We start from the raw sequence: 14,364 nt of genomic DNA on the forward strand, positions 1-14,364 counted from the left end.
TTCTGCTTTTCAATATGCTATCTAGGTTGGTCACAACTTTTCTTCCAAGGAGTAAGCGTCTTTTAATTTCATGGCTGCAGTCACCATCTGCAGTAGGCGTCTGGATTCTTCACCGCCTCCAGAGGGCGCTGCGGACCAGACGTTCACCTGCCACAAAAGTCCCCACTGACGTCAGCGCAACTTCGGCGGCCCCGGCGCGTCAGGAGTGAGCCCGCCCCTCGCAAACATGGCGGCTGGGAGGGGCGGGGTCTGAGAGGGTGAATTGGGCGGGCGGTTTCAGACCCACCGGTCATGTGACTGGGAAGATGGCCGCCTTTCCCTGGTAAGGAAGAAGCGGCGAGTGGGCTTTAGGGAGGTAGTGGCCTTGGTTGTCTTTCGGACTCTTGTTTCTGGGTGTGTGTCTCCGCGAGGGAGTGTATGAACTGTTCTCCGTTGGGTTTGGTGAAGTCTCCCACCCAGTCTCCGGGTGGGGCGGCTATCCGGATTCAGAGGACATTCCTAATGCCGGACCGGTGGGGTCTTGGTCCTCTCCTCCTATCGCCCTCCCCGCTCCTTTCTCCATTCGTTTTCTTAAAAAAAACTCAAGTTCCCCGGCTTCCGCTTTCCCAGAAGTTGCCGTGGGTTCTGGGGGCGCGGATGCAGAGAATGGTGAACTCAGCTCTGGTCTGGACAACTCGGAGGGCCTGGCTGTGTTCTGAATGACTGGCTTCTTGTTCAGGAGACTTGCCATTCATCCAGTTCTGTGCAGGGCTCTCTCCCTGCACCGGGCGGGTGCAGAACTCGAGGATACAGAACCCTTAGATATACTCCTTGGATTCAAGGAGCTGCTGTTTAGCGGAGCAGATACGCAGAATAGAAGAATGACCAAAGAAGGCTTTGGGATGAGGCACACCTGACGGCTTGGGGAAGGCTTGAGAGAGGAAGAGTCATAGATTTGAGTTTTGCAGGATGAGTAGGAGTTCATCGAGAAGGAGCTGTGGGCGTGTGCGTAGGCTAATGAGTCCGTAGGGGCCGTTCTGGCTGGAGTAGCTAGGAGAAATTGGCGCTTCAGCAGTAGCTGAAGCCTTATGGCTCCTCTCTTTGTAAAGTGATATATATATATAGTTTAGTCACTAAGTGTCAACAACTAGTTCCTAGGACAGTTATGTGAAGAACTGGAGCAAGTTGTGATAGTGGTGGAATCATATGGGCACGTGAGCTCTCCTCTACGTCTCAGAAAGGGAAATTACTTTCTAATCTTTCTCTGCAAGTTATGGGAAGTGGTTTACGTTAAATGAGCGAGTAAGTGAACAAATGAAAAAATACACAGCCCTGGACCTTAGAAATAATCAGATACATACTTCTGGTTTGTATTTCCTTCACCTGGATAACTCTTTAAAGAGTCTTCCTTCAAAGGCTTGGTACACTAAATTAGAATTAGATGACAGTGAGTCCTTATACGTCCTGCCCTGAGTTTTCTTTGACCTGGTCACGCAAAAGTCCTTTTAGGGAATTCAGTTCAGTTCAGTCGCTCAGTCGTGTCCGCCTGTTAGCGACCCCATGAATCGCGCAGCAAGCCAGGCCTCCCTGTCCATCACCAACTCCCGGAGTTCACTCAGACTCACGTCCATCGAGTCAGTGATGCCATCCAGCCATCTCATCCTCTGTCGTCCCCTTCTCCTCCTGCCCCCAATCCCTCCCAGCATCAGAGTCTTTTCCAATGAGTCAACTCTTCGCATGAGGTGGCCAAAGTACTGGAGTTTCAGCTTTAGCATTATTCCTTCCAAAGAAATCCCAGGGCTGATCTCCTTCAGAATGGACTGGTTGGATCTCCTTGCAGTCCAAGGGACTCTCAAGAGTCTTCTCCAACACCACAGTTCAAAAGCATCAATTCTTCGGCGCTCAGCTTTCTTCACAGTCCAACTCTCACATCCATACATGACCGCAGGAAAAACCATAGCCTTGACTAGAGGGACCTTTGTTGGCAAAGTAAGGTCTCTGCTTTTCAATATGCTATCTAGGTTGGTCAAAGCTTTTCTTATTACTAAGACTTAAATGCCATAACATAAGGCTTCAGTGAACTTAGTTGGCTGGGGTTTTGTAATTAGAAGTTCCAGGAAGATGCTGTTTAATTTCAGAGCATTTTTACCTTTGGTAGATTTTACGTTGGGGCTTCCCAGGTGGCTCAGTGGTAAAGAATCTGCCTGCCAATGCAAGAGTTCGATCCCTGGGTCAGGAAGATCCCCTGGAGAGAGAAATAGCAACCCATTCCAGTATTCTTCATTAGAACTGACTCAAATACATGCCTTTTTATACCTAATATTCCATTGTGTATATGTACCACAACTTCCTTTTCCATTCATCTGCCAGTGGACATCTGTGTTGCTTCCATGTCCTAGCTACTGTAGTTAGTCTGCAATGAACATCGGGATACATGTGTCTTTTTCAGTTCTGGTTTCCTCAGGGTGTATGCCCAGTAGTGGGATTGCTGTGTCATATGGTAGATTTATCAGTCCTGTGATCTTAATCATTATTGTCAGCTGGTCCTTCAGCCTAGGTCATGGGCTGAGGTTCTTGGGTTGTGCAGCTCCTGAATTCTGCTGTGTTGTCATGGGTCTCCCCAGAATACCTCTTTTTACCCACACTTTTTGTTACCACTGACTTCACTTGTGAGATGTCCAGTGCACTGTGGATGGCATTTCCTGTTCAATGCTGTGGTCATAGCACTGTTGAAAATACTGTTCTTTGGAGTCAGAATTTTTACATCATTTTAAGACTGTTAGGGAAGGGGAGTACATTGTAATTGGGGGATAAAAAGCTGTGTGGCCAGATTATGTCATTAGCAATTTAAAAATCACTTGAGAATTAAAAAGCAGTTAGTTGGAGCTTCTGTGATCTTTCAGTGTTGAAGAATCCACCTGCCAGTGCAGGAGACATGGGTTCAATCCCCGATCCAGGAGGATCCCACATAGCTTGGAGCAACTAAGCCTGTGCGCCACACAACTGTTGAGCCTGTGCTCTAGAGCCCGGGAGCTGCAACTGCTGAGCCCACAACTACCCAAGCCCAAGACACGAGAAGCCACCACATTGAGAAGCCTGAGCACCAAAACTAGAGAGTAACCCCTGCTTGCTGCAACCAGAGAAAAGCCAGAGCAGCAGCAAAGACCCAGCACAGCCAAAAATAAATAATTAAATAAAATTATTTAAAAAAAAAGGAGTTAGTGGATTTTACTGTTTCCAGTATAAGGAGATTCATTTAGTAACTGGTAATAGGATTTATATGCATTCATGTCATTCATTGTAAATAATTTAAAAACAGGGCAGTGTTAATCTTTAATGTGCATTTAAATCACTTGGGCATTTTGGTGAAATGCAGACCCTGATTCTGTAGGTCGGGATATTTTAACACTCCCCAGTGAAGCCCTTGCTGATGATCTGTGGGCCGTACTTGGAGTAGCCAGAGGTCTGACCAAGCTCAGAGTGGAGATATGAAATGTTGGCCTTTTTTCTGCGGCAGTGCCAAGGAACCTGACTAACTTTTTGCATTGCTGGGAGCTGGGATTTGGGGGGATTTTAACAGTTTATCAGGTGCATTCACAGGAAGAAGAAAAGCAAGGCTTTTTGAGAAAATGCCCACTAGAGGTCACTGTGAGCCTTATCAAAGGCCTAGGCTTTGGAGAAAACGCTTTTGTAGGAAATGGCAACCCACTCCAGTATTCTTGCCTGGAAAATTCCGTGAACAGAGGCGCCTGGTGGGCTGCAGTCCATGTGGCAACAAAGAGTCACACACGACTAAGTGCACATGCACGCATGTGCGCACACACACACAGAAGGAACTGAGAGCAAAGCTGAGGACATGATGGAAGTAACAGAAGATGTGATTGAAAAATCAAAATAGCAACTTGACATGGACTTTCAGGAAGGGTAAATGTTTCTTCTCCTTTTTTTTTTTTTAAAGATTTTGTTTTCATCAGAAGCAGTATTTTTTCCCTGAAAGAATCCTTCCCTCAAACTTAAAAAAAAAAAATCATTTCAAAGCTCAATCCTTAAAATGACAATTGCTTTTTCAGATTCTCAAGGTGACCTGTGGATGATCTATAGAACTGCTGAATCCTAGAGGCAGGCTGCCTCTATATACATCTGTCTTTGTCACATGCTCACCTGTCCCAAGTTAACCAACAGCATCAGCTTCTCCATCTGAGAAATGGACGTAATCATAGTGCCTACCTCATAAAGTTGATTAAATGTGGTTCAGTTCAGTCGCTCAGTCGTGTCCGATTCTTTGCGACCCCATGAACCGCAGCACGCCAGGCCTGCCTGTCCGTCACCAACTCCCGGAGTCCACCCAAACCCATTTCCATCAAGTCGGTGATGCCATCCAGCCATCTCATCCTCTGTCGTCCCCTTCTCCTCCTGCCCTCAATCTTTCCCAGCATCAGGGTCTTTTCCAGTGAGTCAGCTCTTCGCATCAGGTGGCCAAAGTATTAAATGTGGTAATAGAGGTTAAGGGCCTTGGCCTGCATCCTGATGTATAGTGTCAGGGAGGGGAAATCCCCCTCTGCCCCCACTCTCTTGATTTCTTGTGGCTGCACTAATAAAACTGACACAAGATAAATCAATGGGAGAAAAGTTTTAATTTATGTGTCTTGGAGGTCTCATAGAAATGAGACCTAAGAAGTGGTCACAATAGGCAGCTCTTATAGTTTTTTAGACAAAGAAACTATAAACTTGTGAGGAATTGACAGAACAAAGAAAGTTAGGCTTTCAGTCAGTTCAGTTCAGTCGCTCAGTCTTCTCAGACTCTTTGTGACCCCATGGACTGCAGCATGCCAGGCATCCCTGTCCATCACCAACTCCTGGAGCCTACTCAAATGCATTTCCATTGCGTCGGTGATGCCATCCAACCATCTCATCCTCTGTTGTCCCCTTCTCTTCCTGCCTTCAGTCTTTACCAGCCTCAGGGTCTTTTCCAATGAGTTGGTTCTTCTCATCAGGTGGCCAAAATATTGGACTTTAAGCTTCAGCATCAGTCCTTCCAATGAATATTCAGTACTGATTTCCTTTAGGATTGACTGGTTGGATCTCCTTGCAGTCCAAGAGACTCTCAAGGGTCTTCTCCAACACCACAGTTCAGAAGCATTAATTCTTCAGCACTCAGCTTTCTTTATAGTCCAACTCTGATTTCCATACATGACTACTGGAAAAACCATAGCCTTGACTAGATGGACCTTTGTTGGCAAAGTAATGTCTCTGCTTTTTAATATGCTGTCTAGGTTGGTCACAGCTTTTCTTCCAAGGAGCAAGCGTCTTTTAATTTCATGGTTGCAGTCACCATCTGCAGTGATTTTGGAGCCCAGGAAAATAAAGTCTGTCACTGTTTCCATTGTTTCCCCGTCTATTTGCCATGAAGTGATGGGACCAGATGCCATGATCTTTGTTTTCTGAATGTTGAGTTTTAAGCCAACTTTTTCACTCTCCTCTTTCACTTTCATCAAGAGGCTCTTTAGTTCTTCGCTTTCTGCCATAAGGGTGATGTCATCTGCGCATCTGAGGTTATTGATATTTCTCCTGGCAATCTTGACTCCAGCTTGTGCTTCATCCAGCCCAGCATTTCACATGATGTACACTGCATAGAAGTTAAATAAGTAGGGTAACAATATATAGCCTTGATGTACTCCTTTCTCGATTTGGAACCAGTCTGTTGTTTCATGTCCAGTTCTAACTGTTGCTTCTTGAACTGAATATAGATTTCTCAGGAGGCAGGTCAGGTCGTCTGGTATTCCCATCTCTTGAAGAATTTTCCACAGTTTGTTGTGATCCACATAGTCAAAGGCTTTGGCGTCATCAGTAAAGCAGAAGTAGATGTTTTTCTGGAACTGTCTTGCTTTTTCGATGATCCAGCGGATGTTGGCAATTTGATCTCTGGTTCCTCTGCCTTTTCTAAATCCAGCTTGAATATTGGAAGTTCATGGTTCACGTACTGTTGAAGCCTGGCTTGGAGAATTTTGAACAATGCTTTGCTAGCATGTGAGATGAGTGCAGTTGTGCGGTAGTTTGAGCATTCTTTGTCATTGCCTTTCTTTGGGATTAGAATGAAAACTAACCTTTTCCAGTCCTGTGGCCACTGCTGAGTTTTCCAAATGTGCTGACATGTTGCATGCGGCACTTTCACAGCATCATCTTTTAGGATTTGAAGTAGCTCAACTGGAAATTCATCACCTCCACTAGCTTTGTAGTGACTAAGGGTCACTTGACTTCGCATTCCAGGATGTCTGGCTCTAGGTGAGTGATCATACCATCGTGATTATCTTGGTTGTGAAGATCTTTTTTGTACAGTTCTTCTGTGTATTCTTGCCACCTCTTCTTAATATCTTCTGCTTCTGTTAGGTCCATACCATTTCTCTCCTTTATTGTGCTCATCTTTGCATGAAATATTCCCTTGATATCTTTAATTTTCTTGAAGAGATCTCTAGTCTTTCCTAGTTAGGAAGGAAGAAAGATTAGTTCTCTAGTCTTTCCAAGTTAGGCTTTGGGTGCTTAATTAGTGAAGAATCTAAACAGCAGACCTGTGGTAGTAAAGAGATAATGAGGTTCATTTTATACACTGGAGAAGGGGACGACAGAGGATGAGATGGCTGGATGGCATCACTGACTCGATGGACATGAGTCTGAGTGAACTCTGGGATTTGGTGATGGACAGGGAGGCCTGGCGTGCTGCGATTCATGGGGTCACGAAGAGTTGGACACGACTGAGCAACTGAACTGAACTGAACTGGCCCTGAATTCCCTGTCTCTGATGACAAGGGTGTCCTTCTACCTTCAGATTCAGGGAGAGCACTTCTCACATGGGAGACTTATTTCCTGCTTTCAGGAAGACAGAGAGGAGGGTCAAACTGTCCCTTTTTATATCATCTTTTTCTTAAGTAACTGTAATTCAAAATAATCAATATGCCATATTTTGGGGTGGCCTACTGTGGGCCCCAACATTAATAAGCACATAATAAATGAGAACAGATATTTAGTTGTATATCACATCATCTTGTTGTTTTGACTTTGTGCTTTTTGCAGCTGTTGATTTGCTAATAATTATTATAGAGGTGAAAAACACATTTGCAGTTAAATTTCAGGTCAGATTATATTTCTACTCATTCAGTTAGCTTTGCAGAATTCTACTGATAAAGTTAAGAGTGATCTGAAAGGAGGAAAAGTATAATTTGATTTTTAAAACTCCATTAGGGCTGTTGATGACTAGTCTTCCAATTTATTCTTCAGGGTTTTGTTTATTAATCAAGACTTGGTTGGTGGCATATTAAAAGGAGCTTGGAAGACTATTTCAGCAATGAATTCATCTGCAGTATTTTTGGAAGATGAAGGCAGTATATGATTAGTAAATGTGACCCAAAGGAACTAGGCAGATATATTGTGGTAGGAGTTTTCGTTTAAAAACAAAAACAAGCAGAGGCTGGTCTGTATTGTTCACTAGTTTTTCTCCTTTCCTACACCCAAAGTGAAATTTATTTGGAAAGGGATAGAAGTGAAATGACATGGGGTTTCATTTCTTTGGTACTGTGTTAGATTTCTGGGTTGGTGGGGCTTACTAAGTAAAGCCAGTTAACTGCTGACTAGATTTGGGATTCATACAAATATTAATAAAGTTAAGAAGCTGCGAATGGGGGTGGGTTTGAGGGGGGAGGGATGAATTCAAGGCATTTGGAGGCCAAGGAAACAAAGAGGCCGGCTTCCTGTGCTGTGACAATTTTCTGAGTTTTTAAGTAGTATCTCTTCTGCCTTTTATGTTCTAGTTGTCATGCATTCTTACTCTGTGTATACTGTAAACACCATAAGAAGTTATTTTTTGTAGTTGATTTAGTTTTACCTGTACCTTTATCTTTTGTGCTCTTTTGTACATATTGCATATATGCATTGTTGTTGTTGTTCAGAAGCTCAGCCGTGTGCAACTCTTTGTGACCCCATGAACTGTAGCACGCCAGCCCTCCCTGTCCATCACCAACTCCTGGAGCTTGCTTAAACTCATGTCCATCAAGTCAGTGATGCCATCCAACCATCTCATCCTCTCTCGTCCCCTTTCTCCTCCTGCCTTTAATCTGTCCCAGCATCAGGGTCTTTTCCAATTAGTCGGTTCTTCGCATTAGGTGGCCAAAGTATTGGAGCTTCAGCTTCAGCATCAGTCCTTCCGATGAATATTCAGGACCGATTTATTTTATATATATATACATATATATATATATAAACACATATACATGTGTATCATATATGCAGATAACACCACCCTTATGGCAGAAAGAGAAGAGAAACTAAAGAGCTTCTTGAAAGTGAAAGAGGAGAGAGAAAAAGCTGGCTTAAAACTCAACATTTAGTAAACTAAGATAATGGTATCCAGTCCCATCACTTCATGGCAAATAAATGGGGAAACAGGGGAAACAGTGACAGACTTTATTTTCTTGGGCTGCAAAATCACTGCAGATGGTGATTGCAGCTATGAAATTAAAAGATGTGCGCTTCTTGGAAGAAAAGCTATGACCAACCTAGACAGCATATTAAAAAGCAGAGATATTACTTGGCCAACAAAGGTCTGTCTAGTCAAAGCTATGGTTTTTCCAGTAGTCATGTATGGATGCAGTCCATGGGGTCACAAAGAGTCGGACATGACTCAGTGACTGAACTGAACTGAAATACATGTTGTTGCTAAGTCACTTCAGTCGTGTCCGACTCTGTGCGACCCCATGGACGGCAGCCAACCAGGCTCCTCCGTCCCTGGGATTCTCCAGGCAAGAACACTGGAGTGGGTTGCCATTTCCTTCTCCAGTGCATGAAAGTGAAAAGTGAAAGTGAAGTCTCTCAGTTGTGTCCGACTCTGTGGGACCCCATGGACTGCAGCCTACCAGGCTCCTCCATCCATGGGATTTGCCAGGCAGGAGTACTGGAGTGGGGTGCCATTTCCTTCTCCAGAAATACATACACACATGCATATTTTTTGCTTTCAGCTGGGATAATTTTCCTTCTACTTTCAGCATTTAAAAAAAAATGTGTGGTTCTGCTACTGCTGCTTTTCTCCCTTTTCTTTGATGGGAAACTTCTTTGTTTTGCTATGATGTTTGCAAGATAGTTTAACTAGGTCTAAAATTCTTGGTTAGCAATTATTTTCTTTCAGTACTGTAATACTCCAGTATTCCTTTTCTGGATCCTTGTTCTGGATCCTTATTCTGGATCTCATTTTATGCAGAGATAATAATCTTAGTGTTGTCCTTTGGTAATAACGTATCTTTATGTCTCTTAAGAAATTCTCATTTTAGTTTTTAGCCATTTTACTATGAAGGCCCTAAGTATGGTTGTTTTTTGTTTTGTTTTTATACTCGTCTTGCTTGGGGCACAAGTGTTTCTTGAATCTCAGAATTGATGTCTTTAGTTTGGGAATATTATCTGTTCAAATGCTGCTTCTGCCTGTTCTTTCTCTCTCCTTCAAGATTCAGATATGTGTGTTAGGCGTTTCTTTGTGTCATTTTCGTCTTTTCCACTCTTCTGTGCTTTTCATGTTTTCTCCTTTCCGTGCCTCAATGTGAATAATCTCTCCCCCTTTATTTTTCTTTTCACTAATCCCTTCACTTGTTGGTTCTCCACCAGACTGATGAAACTGTCTGCTCTTCATCTATTTGGCCTCTTCCTCTTGCTCCATACAGCTTAACTGGTGACTACTTTGAAGGGAAACCAGGACCAAATCTCTCACTTCTCAGCCTTCCCTTTTCTTCAGAAGCTCTTCCATTAAGCCCTGGCTGTCTCCATAGCCCTGAACCCCAGTTTCTGTCTCCAGCCTTGTGAGTTTTCCTTAAAGCTCTTTGGCTGCTCTGCCTCCTAGCAGCCGCCCTCTGCCTGGCTTCAGCCTCACGTCCCATGTCAAGAATCAACAGTGCCCAGCCAGAGATAGCCAGCAAGAAGTTGGCTTCACCTCACTGAGCTTCCCTTTGTTCTGGTGTCTGGCCTCATGGGTTTTGTTTGCCTTGGCAGCTCTTTATACCTTCAAACCATTAAAAAATTTAAAAAAATTTACCATTACTTACTGGTCTTGGTAGAAATACTGTTCCACCGTCAATTGTCTCATCAAAAACAATTTTCTTTTTTTAGCAAAAAGTTTTTAATATGTATGCATCTCCACCTAAATTGGTTTCTGGGTTTTGCTGTTTACCAGGCATTCCAGGAATAGGAACTACAAGGCTGAGTTTGCGTCATGCCGATTGGAGGCTGTACCGCTGGAGTTTGGGGACTATCACCCACTGAAACCAATAACGGTAAGTTTTGTCAAGGGTCCCCCTGTGACATTCCTATTCCATAAAATTATAGACAGCGTTCCTGGTTCTTTCTCATTTTGTCAGCGGTAGCTGATTTTGGATTTTTAAATCTACCAGTTTGTTCTCTGCCCCATTTTTGTGGAGGTTTCACCCACCATCATTTTGATTCCCTTCGTCATGTTAGTGAGGTGGTCACGAGTGTGGGATGCCTTTGTTCCTGATTTGGAGGCTCCTATTTAAGTATTGAGGTCACTGTAATTACTGTTACCTCCATTGTACGGGTGTACCATATTTTGTTTATCCAGTCACCCAGTAACTGACGTTTTTGACTATTTGTACTTTTTGCTTTTTTAAAAAAGTTCATTTATTTAGTTTTTGGTTGCACTGAGTCTTCGTTGCTTTGTGCCAGCTTTCTCTGGTTGTGGTGAGTGGGGGCTGCTCTAGTTTTGGCGCACAGGCTTCTTATTGCAGTGGTTTCTCTTCTTGTGGGGCACAGGCTCTCGGTGCACAGGCTTCAGTAGTTACAGCGTGTTGGCTTCAGAAGTTGCAGCACATTGGCTCAGTACTTTTGGTCCACAGGCTTTGGTGTTCTGTGGCATGTGGAATCTTCCCGGAGCAGGGATTGAACCCACGTCCCCTGCATTGGATTCTTATCCACTGTACTACCAGGGAAGTTTCTGTTTATAGTTTTTTATTATTATGAATAATGCTGCTGTAAACATTCATTATGTCTTAATTTCTTTCAGGCAGGTTTATGGGAGAGATCAGAAAGTTGTAAAAGTTTTGATTCCTCCTGCTCTTAGTTTTCTAGCGATAAGTTGTTTATTTATTTCACTAAATGAAGCTAGGGTGCCAGTAGGGGTTTTGAGGCAAGGAATATGGTTAGGCTTCATATTCTAAGGGAAGTGGGAAAGAGAGCAGACCAAGGGCTTGTAAAAGGAATGTTAAGTGGCATACAGATGCCTGCTGAAATTGGAGACCCTTGGATCTTTGTGGTTGTGAGATATTCTTAGATGCACTAGCTGCCTGGTGGAAGAAGCAGAGAAGTCTCTGAGCTCAGAGAACAGATTTGGTCAGAGTGAGAGTGTGAGAGCTGGAAGTGAAGGAAATTGTGATCAGAATATTATATTGTTGTTAAGATTCTGACAGGGTACAGTTTTGGGGTTGAAAATGTTGTGAATTTGTCATATGGACATTATTTAACTGAGGCTTCTTTTTGCAGAGTCGCAAAGAGTAGGATAAAGCATGGAAAATTAGATAAATGTCCGGAGCAAAAATAAGGCAGGTAGTAGAGGAAATAACCACATGTCAGTGGCAAGGCAGATCAGTCAGTCAGGGGCCAAGTCAGGCAACAGAAACGATAGAAGATTTTTGAACAGAGAAATTTAAAGAATTGTTAATTAGTAAAAGATAGTTAATTGCTATAAAGGATGAAACAGGGCTAAAGCAGGAGTTGGCATTATTACGGCCAGTAGCCCAGTTTTGTAAATAAAGTTTTATTGGAACACAGCCATAATCATTCATTTATATATTATCTGTTTTCATGCAGAGTTGAATTTGGACAGATTGTTTGGCCCACAAAGCCTAAAATATTTGCCTTATAACAGTGCCAACCTTGTTGTAAGAGGCCCAAAAGTACCAGGTACAAAGATGCAGACATCAACTCCAGGTTGAGGAACAGTGGCTAGTGAAGGAACTTTGAGGACTTATGATAGAGCCTCTCCCCCAACCCCAGGCTGAAATTCAGCATCGTTGAAGAGGGTATGGCTGTCACAGGAACACGCAGGTTGCCTATGTCAAAGAAACTTGATAGAGCTGTCAGATGGGAAGAGCGTGGCCTGAGGGTACAGCTGGAACTGGTCTTTGAGGACCACTGGGCTTCTATACTGAATTTTAAAATGGAGGACTGGAACCCTGATGAGAATATCTTCCTGCTGCTGTTGCCTTTGAGTGCCCTCTATTCACGAAATCTAACACTGTGCTAGCTGGCAAGGAGGAATGTTTATAAGGTCTAGTTCTAGTTTCACAACGTACAGCAAAGGGTGGATTTGGAACTGATACACAATAAATTGATAACTGGTGCATAAAAATGATGAACAGTATAGGAGAATGGCATGAGCCTCAAAGGTTTTTGCGTGAAAGTGGAAGGATAAAAGAAAGCAGAAACATAAGTAAGTAAAAATGGGGAGCTTCAGGATCTGAGGACTACAAGGTAATTAGGTGTTTGAGAAAATGAGGTGGTTTCATTTAAGCATGAACATAAGAGAAAGAATATTTGGTTTATGGTAGCTAAGCCTCAAAGGTGAAAAATTTAAAAATTTTAAGGGATTGTACAGTACTGAGTTTCAGCCCTTTCTTGCAGTACTTGGCGTTTAAGTTTGGTGTAATACTTGATGAATTAATTCATTATATAAACACTTGCCAGGTGATGCTAGTGGTAAAGAACCGGCCTGCCAATGCAGGAGACGTTAGAGGTGTGGGTCAAACCCTGGGTCGTGAGATCCCTGGAAGAGGGCATGGCAACCGGCTCCGGTATTCTTGCCTGGAGAATCCCCTGGCAGGCTACAGTCCATAGGGTCACAAAGAGTGGGACGTGACTGAAGTGACTTAGCACAAACACTAATTACTAATATGGAGTGCTGTCTTAAATAGCATCTTAGTCTATTTGTGAGTTTATTTAAAAAACAAAACAAAAAGCAGGCAAGAGATACAGATGGTCCCTCTTGGGTTAGCACTTTTTTTATTAGCAAGTAATAGATGCCGTGTGGTTGTCATCTTGGGTGGGATGAGGTTGACAGATGCCAGTGGATACTAAGGACGTTAAGTTTCTGAATGACAGAGAACCTGAAAACGTGGGGGTGATTCCATAAAGCAGGCGATCATAAGACTGAGCTTCAACCTCACAGGGCCCTCAAATCCCCATGGGCTTATGTGGCTGCAGCTGACCCACCAGTGAGTTGGTTCCAATCTCAGGAGCTCAAACCCAGCAGCAAGGAGAGTCTTCTCTGCGGTTTCTGTGTGCTCAGTTGGGATACATGTCCTTCCCCGAATCAACCCTGGTGACTGGGGTGTAGAATATGCTGGTTGATTGGGTTGGGGCTCGTGCCCACCATGGGAACCGGGAGTCCACTCCACCAGGCCTGTAAGAGCTGAGAGTCAGGTAAGGCTACTTTCATTTCCAAAGAAAATCGAGACTGTTGAGCCTGGGAGATGGGGGAATGGATGCCAGGCAGGCAGGAATGACAGACACGCCCCAGTGGAGGCACTTCACCCGACTCCCCGCAGTTAGACCACAGGGTTAGGGCAGGGCCTTCAGTCAAGCAGCCCTAGCTTCAGACTCCAGCAGCAAATTTGGGGGTCCCTTGGCCACCCACACTTCTGATCAACTGGCTCCAAGTCCATGGTTTCTGGAGATCTCCCTTTTTTTTATGAGTCAACTTTTCATTTCCCTGACCAATACTTCCAGTTGTGTCTCTGATGCTGTGTTTAAAATCTTTAGAGTCCCTCAAAACAGCATTCAGGCTTCCTGTATCCAGAGACAGGGACCCAGAGGCAAAAATGGTTGGGCTCCAGGCTGTTTTCAGGTGGGACAGTGGCAGACATTCCTGTGCAAGTCTGTGTCAGCTTTTAACTGAAATGCCTTTAAGTTCTCCATCCCGAAAGTCTTCGGTGGCATCTGTGACAGAAATACACCATCCTCATATACACAGCTCCGTGGGGGTGGGGGCAAGGTGGGGGCATTACATCAGTACCAGCCAGACTTCTTATTCAGCTGGAAACTGGACTTCTGGTTCAATTTAATAACAAGAAGATGTGCAAAACTGTGGTGAGTATCCTGGCTCTTCCTTGAGCTAGAGCTCAGTGTGAATGGAAGCACTACCCACGATAAAGGTGAATTAGGCTCTATTAAAAAAAATAAAAATAAAGTTGCTGCTGTCTCTGTGAGTACTTCTAAAAATCCAGGGATGCCACATCTCATTCCTCATCCAGATGTGGCCAGTTCCTCAGGCAAAGCTACATGGGAAGCATAAAAACCTTTTGTTAACTTTTGAGGGATATAGATTTTTTTTTTTTTATTTTT

The 14,364-nt window shown here is 43.7% G+C and overlaps 1 protein-coding gene across 3 annotated transcripts in view; it reads left to right on the forward strand.

Annotated features, from left to right (window-relative positions):
• Nucleotides 1-264: 264 nt before the first annotated feature.
• The window catches only part of LOC104986530 (chromosome unknown open reading frame, human C16orf62), a 138,996-nt gene continuing 124,896 nt past the window's right edge, over nucleotides 265-14,364 (forward strand). For 2 of the 3 annotated variants that reach the window (XM_010837124.1, XM_010837126.1), the window contains exons 1-2: nucleotides 265-322; nucleotides 10,184-10,283. In XM_010837124.1, the coding sequence (XP_010835426.1) occupies nucleotides 306-322; nucleotides 10,184-10,283 (117 nt within the window). In that variant the 5' untranslated portion in view covers nucleotides 265-305. Of the gene's footprint in view, nucleotides 323-6,229; nucleotides 6,262-10,183; nucleotides 10,284-14,364 lie in introns of those variants that run through there. The other variant, XM_010837125.1, reaches the window with a different exon arrangement.

The sequence above is a fragment of the Bison bison genome, unplaced genomic scaffold (assembly GCF_000754665.1).
Source record: "Bison bison bison isolate TAMUID 2011002044 unplaced genomic scaffold, Bison_UMD1.0 scf7180017864072, whole genome shotgun sequence".
NCBI lineage: Eukaryota > Metazoa > Chordata > Mammalia > Artiodactyla > Bovidae > Bison > Bison bison.